The following is a 27,773-nucleotide window of genomic DNA, read 5'->3' as shown; positions in this document are numbered from 1 at the left end:
CTCGACACTACTTCCTGGATACGCGTTGGGGGAAACGGTCCTCTTGTATTTGTTGTTGAACTGTCACACACCAAAGTTTTCCTCTCGGTGCTCCAACCAACACGCCTGTGGTCACCAAATAAAAGGATGAATGTGGCGGAATCATGATGATAACGTAGCAGGACGTCGGGCGGGAGGGCGGAGACGAAGGTGGGTAACTAGGAGGTTATCATCGGCTTTGAGAGTTAGCTTTGTGGCTAATGACTCTAAACTTTATAAACTGTCTATATGCACTTGTTTAACCTTGCTCAGACGCATTCTACGTTGTTTATCGGTGAGTGTTTTAGACAGGAAATAAAGAGAAGTGCGCGTTCCACCTAGCTGTCCGATGTGTTTCCTCCCAGAAGCGCCACGTCACTGATCCGCGGAGTAAACACGCAGCTTCTAACGGAGATTAGACCGACCCACCGCACCGCCGGTAGTCCTCACCGGGGTCCCGTCCCTGCCCTGCTTGGCTTTATTTGCTTCATACGACGAGGAGGCTGCCGCACCTCTAGCAAGGGAAGATGACGGCGTCAAACTCGGGCCTGATCATGAACGTGGTGAACAGCATCGTGGGAGTCAGTGTGCTCACCATGCCCTTCTGCTTCAAACAGGTGGGTCAACTCACAGCTGCTGGCCCGTTCATCCCAAGCCGGGCCCTTTATTCTGCACAGACGGGCTGAGCTGCACTATAAACACATTTGGTTTGGCTCATACTTTGCTCATCAAGTGTTTGATCTTTTTGTCATCTTCTTATGTGGTATATAGAATCACGGTAATGAACGTTTCATAAGCTTTAAAAGTTGTTATGGAGGAATGCATGACGTTTATTCCAAGTTGCAATTCTCAAAGAGATCAATGTATGTGGACATTCAAAATGACATTTGCTCCCTGAGCCACTTACCACAAGATAATAAAGAAATATGTGTTTTGGAAAAGTTGTATGTTAAAATCGATTTCAGCTGAAAGGGCAATGAAAGGTAATTTGGCACGATCCATCGGCCATGTGCGGAGCTTTATAATTAGGTGATTTGTTTCCCTCAATTTACAGGGAAATCTGTGAAAAGTGGTAAGTCTAAATCACAAAAAGGCTTAACTTCAAAATGGTTGTTATATTTTGACTTGACTAGTTCCACCATTGAACTCAGATTAATGTTCTGCATTTATACTGGTTAGAATAAATGCCAGTTAATAAACTCGTAACCACTCTCTAATGCAACCAATATGTCACACTGGGTACTTTAGAATAAATGTTCACTACCTCAACATCAACATAGAGCATTTTAGTTACATTTTAATTAAAAAAAGCATGTCAATGAGTCAATCAATAATTTCTGAAGAAATTCTTTATTGATGTGCAGGAATCAAACTCTTTTTATGATTGCTTTTTTATTTTTCCACTGGTATTTCTGACTATTTATCTTTGGTGTTGAACCCCAAGTCTCTGGGGTTGGAAGTCGTCCATGCCTTACTCTTTACCTCCCTCCACAGATTCTCTATCAGGTTCGAGTCAGTGTTCTAACCAAAATGTTAACATTATTCTAGTCAGCGAAATATGTGTTATTACTCGAAACCTGAATCTGCACGAGGTAGAACTAATTTTGGGATTAATTTATGCATTAAAAACAACAACCCACAGGAGATTAGGTCTCTTTTAAAAATAAAATTCTACTCATTCCCGGTTAAAACAGCACTTTTTGGTGCAATCTTCCACCAGCAGGGTAATGACAATGGATGGACATGGTTTCCTGTGATGATGTATGTCTTTGGACGTCGTTAGCTTGTTACACTGCGTTATTTGTATCGGGCTAAAGTTGGACCAGAGTGTTAAAACTTTGTGCTTTTTGTGCCGTCTAACTGTCGCATCCTTTAATAACCCAGTCATATTGTATTCAACCTCATGGTGACTAGCATAAATGTTTCATAAGGTGTAACCTTACTAACTGAAGTAATCTAGTTGGGGGAAGGAAATCTGGAAAACTATCATATCATTATTATGAAACACAAACTTTACATCATACATTTATAAATGCATTTCATACTCTGCATCTTTGAAGCTTGTTATTGATGATGGCGGATTTCACCTGGGCAAGATTGATTTATTTCTGAATCTATGCCTTATGCTGTCATCCTGTGATTATACATTGGCTTTATTTGTTTTTTTTTAATGATAAGCACCACCTATAGTTATGATCCTAAGAGAAACTGCTCGTTCTTCCTGTGCATGATAGGCTTTCACCGGGTTTCAGCTTCCTCCTACCATTCAAAAACATCCATTTTAGGCAAACCAGCGGTTCTAACGCACCCTCATCTGGGACTGGATGTTCGTTCATGGGTTCTGGTTCAGCGATGGACTGTTAAAATGTCCTGGGGGTGCCCTGCTTGTCGTCTTTTGACCAGCACCAGCTATCACTGCTCCCACCGGTGGGAGCTGGTTCTGAACAGGGTTAAGAGGGTGTAAAATATCACAGGGTTTATCAGCAGCCTCCTTCAGAACGTTGGAACATTTTAAAGAACGTTTGACATCTCCTGTGAGAAAATACAACCAGAGCGCTGGATAAAGCAAGGCAGGAAGCCGGATAGGAATTATTTACATGGATTCTTTTAGGATTTTATACGTTTATTTTGCTTTTAGACTCATTGCTTTCTTGTTTTCAGCATGCTTCGTGTACTTGGATAAAAAAGTAGGATGAATCATGTTTACATCATGAGTCTTGTTCCTTCCTGGGTTAACAATAGTCACCTTTGAATGAATATTTGGGATTATCTTCATTAATTTCTGCTCTAGAATTCGACCCACAGCACAACCTTTGCTCTGTAATGTCACAGGGATTATGTGTTACAGTAAATAATCTGAAATCTAATCTGAAGCCTTTTTGGGGCGTTGTCATGTTACACGTCATATTCCGGTCTGGTCAGTACTTTATTTACATTTTTCAGTGCAGGATTTAGACAAAGCCTTCAGATCATCTTCAGATTGAAGTAAACTAAATATAAATGCATCTGCCAAAGCTGTTGAGGACCAGTCATCATTTTCCACCATTATGTGCTACCTTTGGTTTGTCCTTTACGTAAAATTCCCAACAAAAGCCATTGAAGCTTGAGATTGTAATCTGATGCAATGTAAAACAATTCAAGGTGTGTGAATACCTCTGCAAGGCACCAGAGTTTAGCGTTTTCAGAACTGCAGATAGTTAGTTTAGTGCTCATCTGTCAGGATATGGTTGACATGTTTTGTTTCTGCAGTCTCCTGCACATGGAGAAGTTGTTGCTGTTGTTGTTGTCATGGACTGCAGGGTGACAGGTTTTTGAACCGGCGATCATAGTGGCCTCTCCAAGACGCAACAGCCCGCCTCCCTATCCACTAGGCCACCACTCCCATGCAGCTATAGGCAGTTTAAAGGCTGATAGAACACAGTTGGCATGAGGTGCTGGACGGTTTAATGTTTTAACGTGACAGAACTGCACTTTTCTTGGAATATGCTAATAGTGAATTTTGGCAGGTAAGATATTGATTACTCATAACTACTTTATAGAAACCCATAAATAATGTAAACGGTCTCCTTAAACCTTGGAACTTCTTTATTCTGAGAATTATGAAAGACCAAAAGTAGGTTTTCTACGTCTTGTGTTGAGTTCCCGTGTCACATGCTGGAGGTGGATGTGTTGCACTGTGATCAATGGTAACCTCGCCCTCTGTTCTTTCTCAGTGTGGGATCGTGCTGGGTACCCTCCTCCTGTTCTTCTGTTCATGGATGACCCACAAGTCCTGCATGTTCCTGGTCCACACCGCCAGCAACACCAAGCGAAGGACCTATGCTGGACTGGGTGGGTAAACAGTCTGAAATCCTTGTTTTGGTAGCAATGCTGAAGCAAGACAGCGAGCAATACTTTGGCCTGCACTCATACTGAGCAGGATGCGCATTAAAGGATGTTAGCTGATGTTGAAATGAGCTGCTGTTAGATTCTTCTCATCCAGGTTTCTCGGTGTTGTTCACGTTGATGCTTTTCTGTCTGCAGCCTACCATGCCTACGGGAAACCTGGGAAAACGCTTGTAGAGACGAGGCAAGTTTGCACTTCATGTGTTGTCTCTAAATGGTTTAGATCTTTAAATGCTTTTTTATTGTTTTAGAGCTTTGCTTTAGATGTAACGTAAACGTTAAAGTTTTGACTGAATTTAAGCGCTTTTTGTCTCTGCAGTATGATCGGGTTGATGCTTGGGACCTGCATCGCCTTCTATGTCGTCATCGCTGACTTGGGCTCCAATTTCTTTGCTCAGCTGTTGGGTTTACAGGTTTGAGAGTTATTTTGTGAAGTTGCACAATTAATAGCAACGTTGTTATCAAGGTTCATATTTACGCTGTTACCCTATCCTGAATGAACTGTTACACCACAAACAAACAAGTGGTTTAAAATTCCCGGTCTCACCACGTTGCTCTGCTGTGCCAAGGTGACGGGCAGTTTCCGGATCCTTCTGCTGATTGCCGTCTCGCTGTTAGTCGTCCTCCCACTGAGCCTGCAGAGGAACATGATGTCCTCCATCCAGTCCTTTTCAGCCATGGCGCTCATGTTCTACACCCTGTTCATGTTCACGGTGAGCCCGAGACCACACAGCCACTCCCTCTGTTCCGTACACGTGAGCAGTATCAGTAAGCTCAGTAAGATTATGGTTTGCACTAGCAAAACAATGAATTATCTAAGCCTTCTTAAAGACAGGTCAGAATTTATGTTTAGATTGGGGTCAGATGCTTTTTCTTAGCAGAACTGAGAAACACAACTCGGATGTTTGCCGTTATTTTTCTGATTGTCAAGGATAATTAACAGAGATGCCAAATGTCCGAACGCGTTCATCTAGATCTTAGAATTAGAGATGCACCAAGAAAGCTGTTTCCACTCAGAAATCTTCCCAAGTCGCAATATTAACAATCATGGGGTTGGAAGCTGTTACTGAGTTAATAATGTTCAAAGTTGATGAAAAAAACTGAATAGCTTTCATTGCCTTATTTTTAATTTGTAGTGCAAACTCAACTATTAAAGTAGTAAAGATGTGTTTTCATTTAAAGCTCCTTCCATCCATCCATATTTGGAGGGTTTTGATTCCAATTTGTCCTTCTCTGGGTTTTGATTCCTGTACGGCGGCAGCAAAATGTCTGCTGTGTCCTATGTATAGAAATGAGTAAGCACATGGTTCATCAACAAAGATTTATAGGAATCTTTATGAACCAAGTCATTATATTATATTCTCTAAGAAGCTCCAAAGAAAAAAAAGCATGGCAGCCCGGTGGGGGAAACCCTGCTTAAAGTCAACTCTACTACCTGGCCTATCAACCATAATCCCCTTCTCAACTTGCAGACATTTGTTTATATTGTCTGGGGCTCTCTTTCTTTGTTAAGCGTGTCTTAAAAAGCACTATATCATTTTGATTTATTATTATTGCACAGTTGCTAGGGGGAAGGTAGCGCTTCAGTGCCTGGCATCTTTAAACTCATCCTTGAAACATTTATTGCAAATTTTTGCTAGTGCAAACCATTCAGAATTCCTTGTTTCCCTTTCTAATTTGATAGGAACTAACAGCTGTTTTATTATTACACATGTTTTTTTTTAAGTTCATTGTGTATTAAATGTTTGTGCGATGTATTTGACTGATCTTTTTCAGTAATTTGTGTAAACAAAACAGATGAATCTATCTTGCCATTATGCTTTTCAGTCGTCGCTTCTGTTTCTCTTTGGACAAATGTTATTCTGTGTTAATTGTTATTTGCTCCGTTGTACTGATGCCTTTGCTTACCAAAAAGATACTGTCTTGCTCCTGTTTCTGATGAGCAAATTCACACTAAATCATTCAGGCAGAAAACAGTTGCTGCGCTGCCCTTTGTATTAAATCCCACATCTAATCTGTCTAACACATCGGTTAGAGCGGACTAAACAGCCCTGTTTGAACCCTGGTTCATTCGCTCAGGACGTCCGGTTCGTTTGGGGAGGTGTGGCGGCGCAAACTCGGGTCCGCCTTAATGCCTAGGTCTCGGCTCAGTTGAACTGAGAAAGCCAAGTGGACTGGAGGGCGCTCCAGAAGCAGGAACTGGACTACAGCGCAGGGCATTGCTTGTAAATAAAATTGTAATTAAGCAATATTACTAATGAAGTAACCCATATATTGTGAATAACCTTTCTCGACGTCTGTGTAAGCGTGACATTAGATCAGTGAAGCAGGATGCGTCCCTGCTTGGGCGCCGCCGCCTCATACAGAGCCTTCTTACCCGCCTTGTGTTAAATATAACAATCTCTGTGGTCCTCCGCCTCGTCCTCCACTGCTGAATAGTTCAAATGCGGCTAAAATCTGTAGCCAGTTCATTTTGTGAACATTTTTGCATAAAAGGAAGTTGTGCTGTGTTGCTGACCCAACCACCTTACTGCTGTGCGTCTTGGTGCAGCGCCACCACAGGCGAGGAGTGGAACATGTTGGTCATAAGGTTTGGTTCGTTTGACAAAGTGCAGCGTGAAAGCAAACCGCACCAGCTAAAAAATGTGCAATTTGGTCCCCAATCGAACCGAGCCTACCGGACTGTCAGGTGTGAAAAGGACCTAAATGACACAGTAGGGATGTGAATTTAAAAACTTGCAGCTGGAATTGGAGCAAAAAGTGGTTCTATGCAAACCCATGCCACACTTCTCTAATTAAAAATGAAAAACAACACAGCGTTTACCTTCTGCTAGACAGTTTCGTGCTACTCCGTGCTTCTCCATCACCAAAAAAATCTCAGTAAAATAAGTTTGCATTTGAAAAGTGACAAAATGTAAACAAGAGGTATGAAAACTTTACAAGGCACTGTGTGCTGCATCCTTTAGGGAGAGATGTGTAGAGATGTTGCAGAATTTGAATTGTTTGAGGGAATACTAAGTAATTTGTGCCCGTTAGCAAAGTGTAAAGAATAAGCAGACAGCCACTGTCTGGATAAAGTAACTTTAGACAAACAAGAACCAGAGGTAAAAGTGGCGGCTGATCTTACCGATGACGTTTGCTGCTCCGTCTCCAGAGCCTGAGGAGTTTCCTACCTCCAGGCTGACTCCAGGAGGCCAGCCATGTTTGCCTCCTCTTCCTGTACGCAGGCCCTGATGGCGGAGTCTCCTTAACGCAGCGTTGCAGCTCAGGCCTCTAAGGAGGCCCAGCAGCAGTTTTCTGCCTCGTGTGAATTAGTTTATTTCCTCTTTAAGAGAACACGCACCGTGTTTGTGTACAGCTCAGCTTCACTGGAGCCTTCAAACTCCCATGCGTGCTCTCTGTGTGTTGTGTGAGTTGTGGAGCATGCCTGTAACGTAGAACAGTGGTGTGGTGAGTCTGACTTTAGAGCAGGCTCTGACCTCTGACCCTCTAAAAGATGTATCTCCTTCCCTCCTTCTTTCCATCCTACCCTTAATTGATCTCCTCTCTCACCCGTCATCTTATAACTTTCCCTTCATTTTTTTCCCCCTCTCTTGTCCTGCCTCCCTGCCTTTCCTCTCCTTTACCTAACACACCTCCCTCCCTCCATTCCTCCCTCCATCCCTCCCTCCCTCCCACCGCTGTCTCTGCTTCTCGTGATGTAGATAGTGTTGTCGTCTCTGCGCTACGGCATAATCTCGGGCTCCTGGGTGGAGCAGGTTCACCTGTGGCGCTTCAGGGGCGTCATTCAGTGCCTGCCCATTATCGCCACAACCTTCTGCTGTCACCCGTAAGTAACCCCCCCCCCCCCCCAGCAAAAAAATAAATAGAAAATAACACCACGGTAAGGGCAGGGAAGCTTTGCTCTCCCTTGAATGCTTCTTTATGATCCCACCTGAACCTTCTGCCCGCTCCTCTCCTTCATCCCCATCATTCATCCTTTCTGGTTTGAGCTGTTTGAGCTCAGTGTGTGTGTGTGTGCGTCTTTGGTGGCAGTAGGAATAAGGCAGAGGGCTTTAACAAAAAGTTTGGTTTGCTGCCCTCCGTCCAGGGACACACACCCAGAACGAGCAGCCGTCTAATGGAAGTGATGGATTATGGGTTATACAGGGTTGGGTTTTGTTGTTTTTCAGCCGCTTAAAGGAGCAAGACATAGGAAGCACATGCTGGTGGAAAACCTGTGAGATTGTTGATCTAACTCTTTCAAACACCTTCAGGTTTTATCATTGTTATTTTAGTCAGTCTGTTGAATGTCTGTTGATTCTGTGGGTTTTGCTCAGACAGACGGGTTTTTCATACAGAATGTGGTTTCCTTTCATTTCTCTCTCATGTTCTCTGACTCCTTTCACCCACTTAAGTCTCAAAAATCTGCGAGCTGTCAACATGGATATCATCCAACTTTCCTTTGTGCTCTTCATGTCCTCCGTCCATTTGTGCTCATTTGGTCTGGGCTGTAACCCCCGCTCCTCCTCCTCCCCCCCACCTCCTTCCCCTCAGATGGTGCTGTCCTCGTTCAAACATGGGCTGCTCAGCGGCTGGTGGCTAGGGCAGGTCTATATGGTGCGCTGGGAGGGTTTTTTTCGCTGTATCCCTATCTGTGGGATGGCCTTCGCCTGCCAGTCGTAAGTACTCCTCACGCCATCCACCATTAAGGATAACAGTGGAGTTTAAATGAAAACGTTTTGTCCAGCTATAGCTTTGCAGATTTGGCAATTTATTTGCTATTACATCTTAAATAGGCCCGGGCTGGCATAAGATTCGAATAGTTTGATTCCCTTAAGTAAAAAAACAACAACCTTGGTTTACAAAACATTAACCTGAACTGTAGAACATGATCTACATTAATCACTTTGGTTTAAAACCAAAAAGCAACAATAGTTGATGCTGCTGCTAATTAGAGCTGGGCAATATGAACAAAAAACTAATTGAAATGTTCTTTTCCCTGTGTTGAACAATTTCCATAGTTATTACAATAAAGTTTCAAATTAACAGTCCAGTTTCTAAGATGGCATCTGTTGCCAGAAACTAAAAACTGAGAGAATACATTAAAGTAAACATAATTTATATTTAATGAGATTTCTTTTAAAAAATGGCCTGGGTTATTATTAGGGGTACAACAATACATTGATTCACATCGGCACATCGATTTAAATTTGGAACGATTCAATTACATCGATGCAAAATGAAAATATCATGTCATTTTTTTTTAAGATACACCTTTATTTTTTAATTCCTAAGACATGAGACTATAGTGAACAGTTGATCTATTATTCTATTATGGTTCTTTTAAAATTAGAAGAAAGCTGTTTTTGATTTAAATGCCTGGCACCTGTAAGAGCTTAGAAATAAAATGGCCAAACGATATTTGGATTTTCTGTGAGTTGATCATGTAAATAACAGTGTTAGATGGGCAGATCATATCACATCAAATGAAGAACCAAAGAAGTTTTAGAGGTTTTGAAACCTTTCAAAACCTTGCTAGTCCATGTTTTGTCCTTTAAGGATGGTCTTACGTAATTTAAGACATCTATTTGTATACTCGTGAAATTTAAGGATGTAAGGATTTACGCTAAGTCTTAAGGCAAGGTTATGTTGTAAAACAGTTTCATGTGGTTGACTTGTCGACGCCTGCTCTACAGTAACGTCTGCCTTCTCCAAATGTAATCTAAAACTTCATTTTATGTCTTCTCTGCTGTTAAATGGAAACCCAGTGATCAAATACTGTCTTTGCATTCCACTGACGTTCCCCACAGTGAGTGTAGCGATCACACTAGAGTAGGAGCTTCTCTGGGCCTCTGCATTTCTTCTCTTTCACCCGTCTGTGTGCTCAGTCAGTCCCTGCTTTGTGCTGTGCGCCACCGTCATTGCTTGTTCTGGGTTTGCACTGGCTTGAGCGGGTTGGGGGCTGCCTGAACTGACCTAATGGATGGAGTTTGTGCAAGCTTTGAATGCGGTGTTGGGGAAGGATTTAAGGTGTTCTATGGTGAGATCATGAAGGTGCAAATGTTTGGGTGGTGGTAGGGTGTTGAGTAAGTTAACTAAAGCGATGGGAGTGGCTGGCTATAAGCCTGGAGACCTAAAACAGACTTTAATTATTGTAATGACACAGAGCTAACTAAACATGGTGTGATGGGCATGTGCATGTCAGTCAACACGAAGAAAACGTGCACTAGTGTGTCTGTGTGAGGGTTGTTTTGCACTCGTTGTGCTAAGTGATATCTGGCAAGGGGGGATTTCTTGGCCTGTGGTCATACTGAGCAAGGCAAGCACTCACTTAGCTTCAGCCAAACCACTAATCAACGCATTGGACTGCCGCCATCCTACAGACACACTGATGTATTCACAGGCTGATTAAACAGCTCTTAGCACATTGGATTTTTATTACGCCCATGAAATGTGTTTATTTTCAGCTAGAACATTATTTTACATCACCATTATGACGTGGTGGGAGCTGGCCCTGTTTTCTTTTTGTTTTGTTTTTTTGTTTTTTTGGAAGTAAAATGAGTAACATTTGGCTCCTCTTAGGGACATGGAAAGTGTGCAGTAAAAATGTCCCTCTGCTAGGAGTTGATAGCAAATCTTTGAAAATGTGTGTATGTTTATGGACAAACCATTCCTACCAAGACATTTTGACCAAAGTCAAGGAAACTATTTATTTTGACCTTTTTTAAATTTCCAAAAGTTGCATCTTAAAGGTCCGCGGAGCAGAAAACTTGGTAAAGAAAACTGTAAGAGAACTAGAAAAGAATGAAATGAGATTTAGTTTGCACTTGGATGTCAGAAGTCAGCAGCTCCAAGTTGGAAAATCAAATCCAATGATTGGTTGAAATGTGACTTGGATAGTTGGCGGTCCCGACCTGAGCTCCACATTCAGTATAGCAGTTATGTTCATAAACTAGTCTAAGTTACAGGAATAAAATGTTTATTTCCACTTCTGATGGTTCGGATCACTTAAACTAAGCACACACATTACGCATTACGTTGTGAACATATTCCTTCATTATTTAGATACATATACATTTGCTCTTTAAAATCCTACAAACCCCTTTTAGGTGCCAGCTGCTGTGATTAACCAACCAATTCTGGGGGGTCTGGAGGAGACTGGTTGCATAAGTGTGTACACCCTCAAGCAAATACCTTGGGGAAGCATCTCCTAATTCAGTTTCAACATTGAGCCTTCTTGTATCACACCTGTTCAGCCATCTTTGTTGGATTTTCCATTGTCTTAAAATGTGGGAAACATTCGTATTCTTTAACTAAAGCCGTAGTTTTGATTGAGGTTAGAAAGGATCGCCAGGATCTCATTGTACATAGCTACCAGCCTGGAAAACGGAACAAAAAGCTCCACTGCCCTATTTATATACCGCTGTGCAATTAATTAATCAATAGGATCAACTTATGGTGCATTACTAATACTGAAGTATTCAGGACAACATGAACAATACAAGAACTGTCCAGATCTCTATAGATAATGAAACGAGGAGGCAGAAACTGGTCGGGGAGTCTGCAACAAACCCAACAACAAAGCTCAAGGTGCTGCAGGAATTTACTGCAAGGACTAGCTGTGCTATAGATCAGGGTTCTCGCCAGCGCATTTCAGCGTAATGGACCGTTACGCTGAAAGTTGTCAGTTATGCTGAAATTAGGGCGTAACGCCATAAGTCAGTAAAGCTGTTGGACGTGCATCAACGCAGCTATAAACCCCGCGAACAACATAAGCTGACGCTAGCTGTTATTAGCTTGACGAACAGTCCCCTTTGAGCTCCACTACACAACGCTCCGCTGGGGGAATGCATCCAGAGAAGCAGCGGAACGACACACTAGCACCGCCAGCCGTCCACCATTACACTGGAGAAAAAAAATCCTGGTGAGGACCCTGTTCATGTGGACACAACCTGCTACATTCCCAATGTGTCAAGGCTAAGCATTAGGGTCACACTGACAGAAGCCTTTACTTCCAAACAAAAATCCAGGTCCGCAAAAATCCTTAAGAAACCTTGTCTGTTAATGAGTTATGGTCTCAGGGAACCAAACTTGAAGTTCTGGGCCACTGCTCCAAAAGGTGTAAAACAATACGGAGCATCACTAAAATAATATCATACCAACAGTAAAACATGTTTCTATTCCTGTTCTATTCAGGGATTTTTTGTCAAGGTGGAGGGAATGATAAATGGCTCTAAATACCAAAAGGTTTAGATCCAAAACCTTTAGCAGTCTGCCAGAAAGTTAAAGTTAAGGAGGGGTTTATGTTTTTTTACATTACAGTGAGTCCAAACACAAATCCTAATCAACAAGCCAATGACGTGTAGACAGAACATGTAAAGTGCTGGAATGGCCTATCCAGAGTCTGGAACTGACTTCTACAGTTCAGCTGAACAGATGTGGACAAGAGATGTCCTCACATCTAATAGATCCTGCAGAAGTTTTGCAAGGCAGAGTGAGCAAATATTAGCAGGAAAGAGTCGACATGCTGATCGATTCCTGCCAAAGAAGGCTGAATGTTAAAATTGAATCAAGAGGTGCATTAATAAAGTACTAGTCTAATGGTGTACAGAGTTATGCCACAGTATGTGTTTTAAATCATTTATCCTGGTAACCTCAGGTGTATGTTGGCTTTTAGGAACAACCGTAGGATAGAGCTAAAATATTGCTATTGTCTTTTATTGCTAACAGTAGCTACATCCACATCAATCCCGAAAAACAAAAGTCCGGATAGCCATAAAGTTTCTAAAAATCTAAAATAAGCTGGTGTTTGTCGACTCTTTAGGTCCAGTACTTCTCAAATGTTTGATTTGTCTCTTCATCTATTACTCCCACTGTTAGAAGCCAGTATTTTTGAAGTGGCTACACTTGTGCCAGGGCAAAGGTGGTTGAATAACCTGCTGCACAGTAAAAAATGCCATTCCTTTAACATTGAGGAATGTCTCCAGCGTATCTCCTCAGTTTCATCACAGAGGACATCAGGGTTCGAGTGAGGACGGTTGAGTGACCAGTAGATGCTTACTGTTTTATTTAATGTTGGCTGAAAGATTTATTGGCTTTGCACATTACAAAAGTGTCAAGAAATGGCATCCTGGTAAGGCTCGAGCTAATAAAAATCAGAGTGTGTGAAAGTGAGACGAGCTAAGAAAGAACAAGAGTGGGAGAAAGTTATGACTTCTCGCTCCCTCTCTTATTTCTGCTCCGTGGCTCTTCTTTTGTGCTGGAGAAAGAAGGTGAGGGGAGAGAGAGAGAAAAAAAGGAGTCTGCCAGGAAAGTTTATAATGCTCTAAAACCTGTCAGGCACTGGCTGTTATTTATAAAGCCTGTAAATTTACTGGTTAATGTGTCAATGGTCCTTTCCACACACCCGCCCCCTCTTATAGCACAGAGCAGGAAATTATGGAGAGAGAGAGGGTCAGTTTAAGATTGTACCTCAACCAGCCTTGACTACTGTCACCTACTCTGTCTCACACACACACATTGCGTCACACTTCAATCCTGTGTCTGTCATTTACTCACATTTTGCATGAACTGACACACTCCTGTTGTAATTGCTCTTTAGATCTTGACTTGGTAATCCACAGGTGCATGAGCTTTGAGGTGCTATTTTAGATCTCTGTAATCTACACGGGGAGCCTCCCTTAAGATCTAACTTATCCGTCTATGAGAGCATACTTGTGCGATTCTATAGTCAAGGCTCTTGTAATCTAATCCCAATCTGAGACATTAACGTTTTAGTGCGAGATACTACTTATAGAAATGTCAGATTTTCTAATGCTACCGTACACCGATACGGAGCCCTAAAAGTGCCAGCTAGCAAAAAAGAGATTTATGGTATAAATTACCGCCAGTAAAGCACATGGTAGTGAAACTGATGGGGAAAATCCCTTGAAATTATATAAGAGCATGTTTTTAATTTAATGTAGTAGTATTAACATTTTGGTGACCTTACCAATAGATTTTTTTAAGTATTTGCTGTCAAATAGAACTGATAAATCAGCTGGTGCCAGGAATTGGATGGTTTCAAGCTTCACTTGTTGGTTGGAGTTTCCTGATCACCAAACACACTGTACATAGGCACGACCAAGACGCTGAAATGAAGGAAAAGAAATGAGGAAAAAATGGTTAATCATAACTGATATTGTCATTGCAGTATGGAGCAATAGTACTGTAATCATAAAAGTAAAGTCAGAGGAAACACAGAGAGATTTAATCAAGAGTTGTAGGCTAGTCACTGTGACATGTTGAGACACGTCTGCAGACAAAGGAAGACGTTTTTACTGCTGTTTATACAGTAAAGAAATCCGAATTGGCTAAAATCAGTATTAACGGGCCTGAGCTTTACAAAAATAGCAGATGGAGGGAAAAAAAAGCTACACCTCCCAAATAATGGTTTATTACCCCCTTATTTAGGACATTTAGTGGATGACAAATGTTAATACCATAGTCTCAATGGAGAGGATTTCAGGGCCTTTCCTGCTTTTCTGACAAATCTTTTTTAGCTTAAAATCGTAGCAAGGGAAGTTGCCCTATATGGTTCCTTGTCCATGTGTACTTGTAAATCATGCAACAACTTTCTAATAAAAAACACATTATTTTAGAGATTTTGAAGGGGAAAACATCTTGTTTGGTCATTTAGATGCACATTAAATGTTTAAGATTTTTATCAGCTTTTTTTCTACAGCTGGCACTCGCTGGGTTTCATACATTTTGTGAAACGTTCTGTAGAAACATTAGACATAACTGCAAAGTTATTATCCCCCATGACATTAAGAGGAAAAGGAAAAAAAGTGTGCAAAATCAGGTAAACCACATGTAACTACAAGCACCTCAGCGTAGCAGCTGGCGAAAGCTTAATTTCAAACATGTTTATGTTGTATCTGCATTAGTCACGTTTTAGTGGGATAAACAAAAGGAACAAGATCAGATGAGTCCACTTCTGACAAGGAGAGGAGAAAAGAGATGCATCCTTTGATTACTGAGAAGCCCTAATGGGCCCTTATATGGCTGCTCATTAAAAAAGTTTACAGGGCCGATCCCAGTATTAAATCCGGTATAAGTGGCTGTGAAGATTGTCAGGTTGTCAGCTGTCAGGGCAGGAAAATAAACAAAGACAATTTACTGAACATCTGTGGGTCTACACTCCCTGACCTAAGTAGAAACAGGACGCTGGGGTTCCTCCTGCCAGGGGAGGATTTAGGTGTGTGATGACGCACGCAGGCAGCAGGCAGCAGGCAGGCAGGCAGGCAGGCAGGCAGGCAGCATGTAGCAGCAGCTCCAGCATGGTGCAGTGTGGAGCGGCATGCCCAGCTTGTTGTTTTGGCCTGCTTGTCCCTCACAGGCAGGTGCTGCCAACGTACGATAGCCTGGACGAGCCGTCCGTCAAACGCATGAGCACCATCTTCACCTCCGCCCTCAACGTGGTCACCGTCTTCTACATCACTGTGAGTAGAGCCCGTACTCTTCACCACACCTGCCACTGTCCCGTTTAGCTCTGGCTTTGCTATCGGACCGTTTGCTTTTTAAAATAAATAAAAAAACGTGCTGCTTCCCCCCCCCCCCCAAATCAACAATACGCTCTCCATTTCACTCTTCGCCAGGTGGGCTTCTTCGGTTACGTCAGCTTCACGGAGAACATCGCTGGCAATGTGCTGATGAACTTTCCGTCCAACCTGGTGACAGAGATGATCCGTGTGGGCTTCATGATGTCTGTGGCCGTGGGGTTTCCCATGATGATCCTGCCCTGCCGCCAGGCCATCAACACCATGCTTTTTGAGCAGCAGGTAGGGTCAGATATAATTTATCCACCCGACTGTCGGAAGGCTGTTAGCATGCGTCATTCGTTGCCAATCATTTATGGTGCCTTGAGGAAGTATTCACACCCCTGTGGTTCCTTTCTTTTTATACATTTAATAGCTGCTTTTAAAAAAAATCAAAATCCAAACAGGAAACATGAACTTGATTCAGCCCTCTATACTCTGACGCATTGTGCTAGCAGTTGCTTTAATCTATTTAGCTAATAGACCCCACTTGGGTGTAATTTAATCTCAGTAGCCATACAGCTTGTCTGTGAAGGTCTCAGAGGTTTGTTGGAGGGCAAACGGCAGATCAGGCAGGCGCTGAGTTAGTTCTTAAACAATGTCCCATGCTTTGATCATCTGACCGAGCTCTGAGAAATCCATCATCTAAAAACAGTATGGCACAACAGTAAGCCCACCAGGAAACTGTGTTAGAATGGCCCAATCAAAGTACAAAAAGTAGGTTTCATTACTGTTAAGATGCTATCGATCCAATCTGACTGAACTCAAGCAATTTTGCTCAGAAGTTTTAGTTTCTTGATGTCTAAAGGTCTAAAAGACTGCCTGACTGTAATGTCTAAATGCTAGAAACAGGGCAGTGTAGTCCAACTACTCTGACGGAGAGCGAGCTGTGAAGGTGAAGGGGTGGAGTGATATTACACACTTGGGAAGAATATTTGGTGCAGCTTATGTGTGGACATAGACACACATAGACACGTTAATTCACAGTGTGCCTTATCGTCTGAAAAATGCGGTACTATTGAACGCTGCCGTCATCAGACCTCTGTCTGACGTTCAAGACCGCAAAGCAACCCGTATGCGCAGCTAACAGAACACACAGCAGCGCACTGTTTACAGAAGTAATGGGGAAGGTAATTGTTTCTGGAAGTGTTCGATAAAGTTTTTTTTAAACCTGGATACTGGCCGGTATTGCTCCTTGTTGTTATTATTAGAAAGCTGTTGAGCGATGGGGGCCGACGTTATTAAGACCACATCATAGCAAGACGAAATAATGTAAGAAGAAAGCAGCACAGCTATTAATGGCCTACTATGGAGCGTTAACTGTTGTGTGTGGATGTGTAGTGAGAGACAGGAGAGTGACGTGGAAGACGGATGAAATGCAATATGACCATTTAGACTGAAGATGCTTTGAAAAATAGCCGATTCCTATCCGAATTAGAACCGCATATGGAAGCGGCACAAATCAGATTTATTTGGGGTGGGGGGCTTGCGTGTGTGAAAAGATCGGAATTGGGCTGTTCACACTGCCGTGACAAAGACAGATATGGGTCGCATTTCCCTGCATTGTGAACGTAGCCTTGGATACATTGTGAGGTGTGTTGAAGCAGAGACTAGGGCTGGACGATAATTTGAATGAATGAAAATGAATAAATGAATGAAAACTTTATTGTCATTGTCACAAGAACAACGAAATTTAAAAAGGGCCATCGATCCGTGCATATGTTTAAAAAAAAAATAAAAAAAATTTGATAATATATATCAATCAATGTGTGATGCAACAGAAAAAAAGGGTCAAGATAAAGTTCTATAGAACATTTTTCCTTCCTTTTGCATTCTAGCCTAACATGTAGGTTAATATTGCAATCATTACATCCTCCCAGCCAATCACAAATGCAGACCCAGGAACGCTCTATCACCAAGCTCCGCCTCCTTCAAAGAGTTCAGAGAAATATGTTCTTTTTTTTAAAACTTGCAGTTTTGGTAAAAAGTTGGTTGAATTAAGGGCTGAGTTGGAATTCTGCGTTTGTGTGTTCTGTATCTAAAAATAGGTCATTAAGCAACAGCATGAAATGGCCAGGGCTGCATTGTCTGTTTTGAGTTTTTTGACAGTTATTGATATCGATCAATGATTTCTATTTTATTGACATGTTTTTTTCCTATATTGTCTAGGCTTAACAGAGACACAGCTAAAAGTTTGCAGGGCATCAGCCCTCGAGGACTGGAGTTTGATCTTTACAGCTTGTGGCTATAATGTGAAAAAGTGTGAAAAAAGTGAATATGAATACTTTTGCGAGGCAGTGTAACTTAATCACTAATAGAACGCTAATGATGGACTTCTTTCACTTATCCTCAAGACCCCAAAAATCAACTTTTTACTTTTTTTAGATTTTAGTTTAGTTGCCCTCAGTGGTAGTTTTTTTTGTTTTTGTTTTGTTTGTTTGTTTTTTTGCTTTTGTTCTTTCTTCAAATCTGATTTCTGCTTTCATCTAACAGCAGAAAGATGGGACGTTTGCTGCCGGAGGTTACATGCCCCCTCTGCGCTTCAAGATTATCACCCTCTGCATTGTTTTTGGCACCATGCTGGGAGGCATTCTCATCCCTAATGGTACGTCCTGTGTGTGTGTGTGTGTGTGTGTGTGTGTGTGTGTGTGTGTGTGTGTGTGTGTGTGTGTGTGTGTGTGTGGCAGGGACTGAAGGAGAATAAAATTGCAGGTGTGTGCGCCACTTTGTGGAGGTCTTTAAGGTGCATGTGTTCCTTTATGTGGGCGGGGTAGCTGGGGAGCTTTACGATGTGTGTGAATGTGACTTTACGAGTCAGTGACTGTCACACTCTAACACAGTCTTTAAATCAGGGCCCCAACTTTTATCTCCTTTTAGATGGGCTGACGGGTAGATAGGGCTGTTATTCTCCTCAGTTCACTCTCACAAACACACACACACACACACACACACACACACACACGTATATAAAATCACACAAAGACGAGTCCATGAACACACACACCCCAGTACAGTCTCTGTCTGAGCTTCCTCAGGCTGGTTTACCTCTCACAAACTCCTCCAAAAGGGTGGAGATGCAAAGGTTAGCGTTACTTTATACTTTACTCATCTTTTTTATGTTGTTGCTGTTGGTTAAAACTTTGATTGGTTGACCGCACAGGCAGACATAAACACGGGGTGGGGGGGGGCTTCTTTGTGTATGTAATCAGACTAATAGACTGGGGAGAAGGGAAGCGAGGACCCCGGGGGGAATGGACACTAAATCTAAGCAGAACAATATGGTGTCCGTCCTCTGGATGAACGACAGCTTTCTGGGCCTGATGCCCGGCACGGTGATCCTCACAGGCAGAACCTGGACCCAGGCTGGCTGTTCCCTGCCAGGAGCAGCTTGGTCGGTACTGCCTATAGGTGGTAGACACGGATTCAAACTCACTCAGTTTAAATAGACAGAGGCTTCCTTTTTATAGAAACATTGACTTGGTTGTTTTTGTGTATTTTTACCTGACTTTAAGCCTAATGCTCAGAAAGCTCACATCATTTTGAAGATTTTTGTGTAATTTAAGCTACAGTTGCAAATTGTCTCCCCTGTTACATCTACTGGGAACTCGGCCTTATCGTTATATATTTCTCTCATCAGTGGAAACCATCCTGGGTCTGACGGGCGCCACCATGGGGAGCCTCATATGCTTCATCTGTCCTGCTCTCATCTACAGAAAGATTCAGAAGAATGGCTTCATTTCTCAGGTTTTAGTCTCCCTTGCGCTTAATAGATGATGTGTTTGGAGAAAACACATGTTTATCCTGTTGAACCGTTTCATATTTTGTCACATCACGACCACAAACCTCAGTTATTGTGGCTTTATGTTTAGCAGATTGGCTTTGCTCCATCACGTGACAGAATGTGAAACCCTTTTAAAGAGGCGTGTGTATGTTTGCAAATCAACATGTGTGTAAATGAGGTTTGTGACTTTTTGCTGTTTTCTGTCTCTTCTGCCCACCCTGTAGCTGGTTCTGTGTGTCGGACTGGGAATCCTCCTGGTCAGCACCATCACCACGCTGTCGGTGACGAGCAGCAGCCCCGGCTACAAAGTCCCAGCTCCTCCTCCCCCGGCACCCAACAAGAATATCCAGCCTCTGCCAAACCTCCCTGACCCGCACGGTAAAGATCACCACATCCTCTAATGGCTGGCAGACACTTAGCCACTTGATGGACTGTAAATGAAAGTGGTTTACTAATGAGCCGTGGAAACATTTGCCTCAGCGGGTCGGAGCCGGGCCGTCTAAGTGTAAGATTGGCCAGCTCTACCGAATGTCATTATTTAACGTGAAATGCAGCAGCAGCAGGAGGATGATGCTTATTTCTTGTTTTGCTTTTCAATTGCCCAGCTTTGTGAAGACAAACTGAACCAGAGGCAAAGTGTCATTGAGATTAAAACACAAGCGCAGAGTCGCAGCTGAACGATGTTATTTTTTTTTTTTTTTTAATCTCCCTGACAAGAAAAGAGCCAGACAGGGTGACTGGTAGACAGACAGGCAGGCAGGCAGGGAGGGGAGATAACCTCCTGATAATATCTGCGCTCAGTGCGTGACATTGATGAAGCGGGATTGATGCCCTTCAAACTCCAGCAATTTCTCTCAGCTCCTCTGCCTCTGTTCATTTCTCCTACCAGCCCCCAGCCCGTTAAAACACCCCGTCTTCAGCCTCCTCCACCCCCCCCAACCCTCCTGTGGCAGCTATAAAACGTCTGCAGGCTCAGGCTGCATGAAGCAGATGGACAGCGTGGGTTTCTAGGGAGATGAAGCGAATGAATACGAGACCCTGAGAACGTTGTTTTTGTCAGGGGCAACACTGCAGTAAGAATAGTGGGACACCTCATAGTCTCTCATTATTAAAAAATCTCTTCCACATTTATTTCCTCTAAACTGTTCACTGACATGAGACGCCATCTTTGTTTTTTTTCAGTTTATCATCTTACTGATATTAGCCCACATGGAGCAAACTATCCACCTGCTTCCTATTATTTGAAATCATCTTTCACCTTCTTCCCGTTTTTTATGCACTCCGCAGCTGTTGTCGCTTCTTTTGTTTTTGTATTTGCTGCCACCTAGGGGATCTTTGAAGTCAACCGCTTGAAAACTGTTGACACAGGTGCATCTTTGTAAATCCAAATATCATCAAAAATATCATCCATCTTAGCAATTTGAATGAAGAAAGAGGAGTCCACCTATTACATAGATTAATTACACGTTCTGGACGATTATTTCAGTTGCTTTTGATTCTCATGGCTTACAGCTAATAAAACCCCAAATTTAAAACATCACACAAGAATAATAAAAACGATTATTATTAAAACTAAATTTTTATAGTTTACACAAGCACGGGGAAGACTGCTGACTAGGCAGTTGTTCAGCAGTCAATGAGTTTACAAGTCACAAACGGTGTTCTGCGTGCAAGCATATCAATGGAAAGTTGAGTGGAAGGAAAAAGAGCGACAGAACAAGGTGCACAAGCAACAGAGGCTACGTTCACACTGCAGGTCTTTATGCTCAATTCCGATTTTTTTTTTTTGTGAAATCTGATTTTTTTGCGTGGTCGTTCACATTTCCAAATATATGCGACTTGTATGTGATCTCCTGTGTGAACTGAATGCGTTCATCCTAAGTGTCCCGCATGCGCACTCGAGGACGCGATGACGTCACACGTAGCAGGCGTCCTCAGTGTTTGCGGAAGTAAACATGGATTATAATGCTGTCGCGCATTTTGCGGTCATTAATTTATTTTCTAACCGGAGCTTTCTCCCCATTGACTGCTCTCCTCGTTGTAGTCCGTTGTGGATGTCGTCTTTCTTCCCGCTTCTGCATAGCGGGACGCAGAATAGTGACGTTTGTCAAGTATCGTGACGTACAGGTCGGATAAATTCGACCTGGCCGTACAGACACAGGTCACATTTGAAAAGATCAGATGCGTATCGGATTCAGGACCACATACCCAAGTGGCCTGGGTCGCATTTGAAAAAATCCGATCTGTGTTGTTCAGACTGTCATAAAAAGATCAGATACAGGTCGCATATGGGCAAAAAAATCGGAATTGGGTCACTTCAGGCTGCAGTGTGAACGTAGCCAGCCTTGATGGGCTGTTGCTGGAGTCAGGGTCGTGTTTTCCTTGTGTTATTCCACGCCTGGACCAAAGACAGCAATTGGTCTTATTTAACATTCTAATTTTCTACATAGCTGAACCAATCATCAAAATGAAAATAAATGTACTTTTTGATGATGCTATAGTTCATTGAGACACCCATAGGCAGCTCCTGGTCCGTAATGTTTAGCTAGTGATGCACAGTATGCAACGTTTTAGTGTAATTCCATTTTTCTCGCACAACCAATTCAAATCAACAATACTTTTAATCGCAAGGGGAAAGTGAAACGTTGGTGTTACTCAAACTCCCCAAGGCTTTTCAAAGAGCCCTCATGGAAAGATGTTTGCAGGAATAGTCACCTTGACAAAGCTGCTATTTCTTCACAGATGACTCTGCGGTCAAGAAACCGGTGGAAATGGAGAAGCCAGATCCTCCAGACGGAAATGTGGAGCAACCTGGAGAGAGAGATGCTGAGCCCCCCCAGATCAAAGGACCAGCTGAGAGGAAGGAGGTGGAAGAGGTGCAGCTGGACCGCCCTGACGCCGGTAAGAAAGCCCAAGAAAACTGTCCAGTAGACCGGATCTCCAGCCGTGTAGAATCACTGTCGTCTGTTCACTCTGCTGTAGCCGCGCCAGAGGGGGAAGCCCATCGTCACGAGCCGCCCATCCCTGAAGACGAAGTGAGGGTAGACTTGAGGAAGAACGACGTAAAACCGGAAGAGGAAAAGAAGCAAGCTGACCCCCCCGAAGAAGGCGTCAAAGAGAAACCACAAAAGGACGAGTTGGGGCCCGCTCTGAAGGCAGATGACGGGAAAGACGAAAACGCTGAAGAGAAACATGCAGATGCTGCTGGGGGCAAGGACGGAAAAGTGGGAGGCCACGTTGTGTCCAATGAGGTGCTGGAGAAGCCTGCTGGACAGCTAGAAAAACGGGACTCAGCTCCTCTGAAGGAGGTGGAAAAACCTGTCAAAGATGCTCTGAATGGAAATGCAGCTATGGCAGCCAATCAGGCAGCAGCAGCACAAGATAAAGGAGCTGCCAACCAAGCAAATGCAGCAGAAAAGGGTACACATTTCAAGCCATGCTTTAAATTAATAGGGAAAAAATGGAGCATCGTCCTCGGTGTGTTTTTCAGCTTTCATTTCATTTCTTTCTAGCTGCAGTTCCTGAAGAAAAGCACCATCCTCCTGCAGACGGTGCCGCAGACGGCCATGCTGCCGCAGACGGAGCTGCAGCTGCAGACAGCCTCGCGGCTGCAGACAGCAAAAATACAGCAGACGAGAAGATGGAGGGTAGGTTAAGCCGGCACCTTTACTTTAACTCATTAATGGTCTTCAATCACTAATGTTTACATAAGATGCGGAGAACATTTTCACATTTTAGGGTCGGGGTACTCGGCCTAACCCTAGGTTGCTATGGTCACACAACCAAGGGTTAGGCTGAGTGACCACACCAGGACAGTCCAACAGTAAGTATGCTTTTATGATGCAGCGGTGTTCCTTTAAAAACACAAGGAAGGTTTCTGAAACTATTTTGATAACAGGAGTTAAAGATTTAAGTAACTTTGTCACATTTTTATTGGGATTTTATGTGATAAACTAGAAAATGTTCCCATTCTTTGCAAAAGGGTTTAATGTGAGTCCACTTGAAGGACCTCGGTGAACAACTCATTTATAGCGTCCCCCACAGCAGGAGGCTGCAACCACCACATACCGTTTATGTAGATCTACCTCAGAGAGCTGCCCTGATTCCTGAAGAGGTTGCTGGAGTTGAAGAACACCTTTTGCTGCTGCTTTTTCTTTTCTTTCCTTGCTTGTTGCATCTGATGTGATCTCTGGGATCCATTCCTAATTATTAGAGGCGGTAAACGCATGGGAATCATGTTTTATTTCCTGACCCTTCATGCACGCAGCAGTTTGATTTGGCTTGTTCACTCTGAGATGCTGTTGTTTCCTTTTGGCCTCTTTTTCTCCTCTTCCTAATCGCTTTCCTTTTCTCCTTCTCTCTTCCGGATTCAAATCGCAGTGATAAAAAAGCTGGTTGCAGGTATGGATTCCTTCTATTCTCTGTCATGTGATCTGTTTTCCACATTCATTCAGCAGCCGATCAGTAATCATTACTTTAACACAGCCCGTATTACTAAATACTGCAGTAGTAGTGAAAAGAGATGCACCAACAAATCCACTGTTTACTAGAATTAACCAATTTTCCACTTCACTGACCCTGACCTGCGACTGGTCAGTCACAGGAAACTCTGAAGTCCCATTTTTAGGGACATGTTCAGACATGTCTGCGGCTCTGCAGGCTGCAAGAAAGAGCTGGACTTAAAGCAGATAACAGTCTGAATAGTCTGAGCGTTACGGCGTATTTGCTCTGTTTTTCCACCTCCAATACGGATCATGATGGATCAGGAAATCTTTCCGGCCTTTCTGAAGTCTTACAGTTCAAGTCAAGATCTACATTTTCCATGGAATACACAGATAACCGCTCTATTATTAATGCTAACCACACTAATCCTTGATACTAGATGCTACTCGCTGATCATTTTGTCTTTATTCTACTGTTGTAAATCCTTTTCTTACAGCTCTTGCTCTCACACACAGTGTGACGTTGCCTCTGAATATAAATATTTAATGAGCACTTACAGCCAGAAGCCTAGAGGAAAATATTTGTCCTCTTGTTTTTTTTTTTTTATAGATATATTTATTTATTTATTTAATAGATATACTTTTGATCTTAAAGACAAATTAAATTCTGTTTAAAAAAAAAAACTTTCTCTGCAGGTCAAAGTTTTTCAAAAACTGGAGATCAGGATTTAGTCAGAATCTTCTGACTGGTGCATCTCAAACCCTGAAGACACGTCTACCCTGTCTCCTCTAACATAGTGTGTGCTCACAGTTGTCTGCGTCTTCTCATTCTTAAGGCTGTGGTCTAGAGATGTGTGTTCAGTAGATTCATATTAGCTTCCCTGTTCTGAGTCTTACACAGAACCTTCTCTCTGCTGCTGCTTTCCTCCTTTAAACCGGATGTTTTTGTCTCGGTGCAGAGGGCCAGCTGGACCACGCGGTGCTGCTGCAGGTGATCAAGGAGCAGCAGGAGCAACAAAAGAGACTTCTTGACCAGCAGGAGAAACTACTGGCTGTCATAGAGGAGCAGCACAAGGAAATCCACCAGAAACAGCCCGGCGGTGTGTAGCCACGCCACATGTGCAATGTGTTACTCAAGCTCAGGGTCGATAGACTGCTTAGCAGCCCAGGATAACAACTCTCCACAGTGCCGCCACAAAACAATCTGCTTCATTAAACAGAGCCTTCCATTGTTCCACAAAATCTTTAGATTAGTACCTCAGAAAAATATAGAAACTTGACTATTGTTGATAGATCTCTGATCACGTCATATCTTTCACTCATTCTAGTTTAGGTTTATTGAAATGAAGTCCTTGCATCTTAACTTTTCAGAATCCTTTTTCACACCAGACTCTGTCTGCATCACTACATAAAAAATGCACCAGGACCCTGATGGTCTTTGTTCTGTACATCCAGAACACTCCCCATTGAGCTGAGCTCTTGACGCGTTCCCCCGGCTCATCTGGAGCACCAGAGTTCCCCACAATCACAAAAGCTGCGGTGAAATCATGCTGTCCTGCGTAGCCGAGCCCGGTAGTGGTAACTTATCCAAGGCGTTGATTGCTTTGCAGAGGTTTTAAAAGAACAGCGACCTGCAGGCAGCGCTCCAAGCCGCCTAATTTATTGCAAGGCTTTTAGGACTGCAGCTGCTATGTGCACGGTGTCCTGGTTGGAGCTTCTAGGATCTCACCAACAGCTCAAACTAATGATCCATGTTCTCCAAAGGAGGGAATAAATATTTGTGCTTTGGCACACTCCCCACTGAATAAAGCCCCCAACTGTGGAGAAGAGCATGCACCTCCAAATTACACATAGGCTGATTGAGTCAATATTAACGTAGCTTGTTCAGGCTGCAGTTTTCTACAACACCCCCCCAAAGAAAACCCTGACATCATATTTGGCCGTGAAGAGGAGGTAAAAGAGCGAACAGCAGATCAAAGGCCTAATAATAATAATAATAAAGCCTCAAAGTCCCAACACATATTGTTGATCTGTGTGCAAGCTTCCTTCTGACTACATTACTGCAAAGGATGGAGTGTTTGTTTCCTTACATGCTTGATAATGGATGCACCACTGCCATTAATTTGATGTTCATTTCTTTATGTGAAGGAGCTCCAGATGTTGAGGCAGAGAAAGGTACCCAGGAAGAAGGAGCGGCGAAAGCTAAAGATGCCGGCGTGGCGTCAGACCTGAAGGCAGCGGGAGATGGAGAGGAGGCTGCCAGGGGGGACCGGAAGCCTGATCCTGCTGGGGATGCAGGAGCTGAGGTGGAGGTTGCTAAAAGGGCTGCGGTGGCGGCTTACAAGGAAGATGGTAAAGTTGCACCAGGGGGAGAGTCTCAGCAGCAGAGGGAGCTGGGAGCCAGGGGAGTTTGGCTAGGAAAGGGCGAGTCTCAAAATGATCAGGCCTCTCAGGTTAGAGATGAAGAAAAACGCGTCGATAAAGAAAAGGAAGCAATGGAGAATCCTAAAAAAGAAGCACCGGAGAAGGACAAGCTGGACAGAGATGTAAATCAAAAGAAGCTTAGTGAAAATGAGCTGGAGAAGGAAAGACTTCAGAGAGAGACGATGGAGAAGGAAGTACATGTGCGACTGGCGAAAGAACTGGAAAAGGAGAGGCAAGCGAAGCTAGCCGCCCAGCAGCAGTTGGAGAAGGAGAGAGCCGAAAAGGAGAGGATAGAAAAAGAAGTCCAGGCACGAGTGGAGAAGGAACGACTGGAGCGGGAGAGAAAAGAGAAGCTCCTCAGAGAGCAAGAGCTTGAGAGAGCAGGCCTAAGCAAGAAGCGTCAGGAGGTAGACGATGAAATAAACGAGAGGGCAAAGAAAGAGCAGGAGGCGAAGGAGACCCGGGAGAGGCTGGCCCAGCTGCAGCGCGCCATGGAAGCCAAAAACGCCGAGAAAAAGGCACGGGAGGCCGGGGGAGAAGACGGTGAAGCTTTGAAAAAAGGAGGAAGAGACCTCAAAGAAAAGGCTTCTGTTGAGGCGGACCCCAGAGAAGGCGTGGGGGATGAGGCTGTCAGAGCCGAGACACGCCTCCAGGGCTCCCCCGAGAAGCTAAGGGAGCAGGGAGAGACGGATCTGAAGCGCAGGAAGAGGGCCCTGGGACCCGGAGGAGCCGGAGGAGCCGCAGGGCCCTTGGAGGACTCTAGAGGAGCCAGAGGGGTCCCCGGACTGGAGCCCCTCCTGGAGTTGGGGGGTTCAGACCTGCATGCTGCCCTGGAGCAGCAGCTGCTGGCTGCGGCAGTGGTCCACTCCAGGCAGATTAAACAGGCCACAGAGGAGGATGGAGCAAAATAACCCGCTGTACAGCACAGACCCCACACCTGCACCTCCTAATACACCACTGCCTTCCGTTCCTGCTTCAGAAACATACCGTGTATTCTAAAGTTGACCCAAAGTCTTCACTAGAGTATGTAAATATTAACTTATTTTTGCCTCTGAGAACATCATTTTGAAAAGGTCACTGTAAATACAAATATATCTATGCAATATTCGACATTCCTGACCAGGAATATCCTATATTAATGTCCGATGTGTTCATGCTTTAGTCTTTTTGTTCACTTTGTGGGTTTCTCATGTGTAAATGCTGTAAACCCCTCAGTAATCAGGAGTGAGTGAGTCTGTGTTGTCAGTCCCTGTTTTATATCTGCAGTTAGGTGGGGGGCTACGTTTACCTTCACCTGAGTCGTGTATATATAATGTAGCCTGATAAAATGGACTATAGGTGGGCTTTTTTCAAATCTGGACAGTCTAATTATTCATAGACTTATCCTTGCAGATTTATTGGTGCCTTTTCTTCTGTAGCCTGCAGTACAGACTAAATGTGTGATTTTTCTTTTTTTTTTCCCCACACTGTGTTCTCTTTTTTTCCCCTGGACATTCATTTTTCTACACAATAATAAGAGGGTGGTAAGATTTACATTTTATGGTCTCGCCTGTGAGGATCATATCATTTCAACCTCTTAGACATTTTTACAAGCATATTTTTCTATGTGCAGTTTTCCTGCCCAATTTGCTGATAAAAATCAATAAACGACATTTGACAACA

The 27,773-nt window shown here is 43.3% G+C and overlaps 1 protein-coding gene across 7 annotated transcripts; it reads left to right on the top strand.

Moving 5' to 3' along the window:
* Positions 1-27,773, top strand: slc38a10 (solute carrier family 38 member 10). Of its 7 annotated transcripts, none has more exons than XM_021323371.2 (18): positions 1-189; positions 384-635; positions 3,732-3,849; positions 4,042-4,087; positions 4,223-4,316; positions 4,473-4,616; positions 8,440-8,564; positions 15,266-15,368; positions 15,525-15,707; positions 17,958-18,069; positions 19,102-19,208; positions 19,470-19,623; positions 21,988-22,146; positions 22,228-22,665; positions 22,758-22,892; positions 23,626-23,646; positions 24,647-24,787; positions 25,836-27,773. In XM_021323371.2, exons 2-18 carry the CDS (start codon positions 546-548, stop codon positions 27,020-27,022), a joined length of 3,357 nt encoding a protein of 1,118 aa, XP_021179046.2. In that variant the 5' UTR covers positions 1-189; positions 384-545; the 3' UTR covers positions 27,023-27,773. The 7 variants fall into 7 exon arrangements, with proteins under 7 accessions (XP_021179046.2, XP_021179045.2, XP_021179047.2 ...); XM_021323370.2 differs by lacking the exon at positions 8,440-8,564 and adding an exon at positions 7,608-7,732; XM_021323372.2 differs by lacking the exons at positions 8,440-8,564; positions 23,626-23,646 and adding an exon at positions 7,608-7,732.

This window comes from Fundulus heteroclitus, chromosome 10 (genome assembly GCF_011125445.2).
Source record: "Fundulus heteroclitus isolate FHET01 chromosome 10, MU-UCD_Fhet_4.1, whole genome shotgun sequence".
In the NCBI taxonomy this organism is placed as follows: Eukaryota; Metazoa; Chordata; class Actinopteri; order Cyprinodontiformes; family Fundulidae; genus Fundulus; species Fundulus heteroclitus.
Note: the sequence above shows the minus strand (reverse complement) of the source record. Positions and strands in the feature narration are given on the sequence as shown.

Bases quoted from the DNA above. Each gene is read 5' to 3' on its own strand.
- slc38a10 (XM_021323371.2), top strand. From the start codon at position 546: ATGACGGCGTCAAACTCGGGCCTGATCATGAACGTGGTGAACAGCATC. The intron at 4,088-4,222 runs GCAAGTTTGCAC...TTGTCTCTGCAG, and splicing joins AAAACGCTTGTAGAGACGAG to TATGATCGGGTTGATGCTTG. The intron at 19,209-19,469 runs GTTTTAGTCTCC...CCCACCCTGTAG, and splicing joins AGAATGGCTTCATTTCTCAG to CTGGTTCTGTGTGTCGGACT.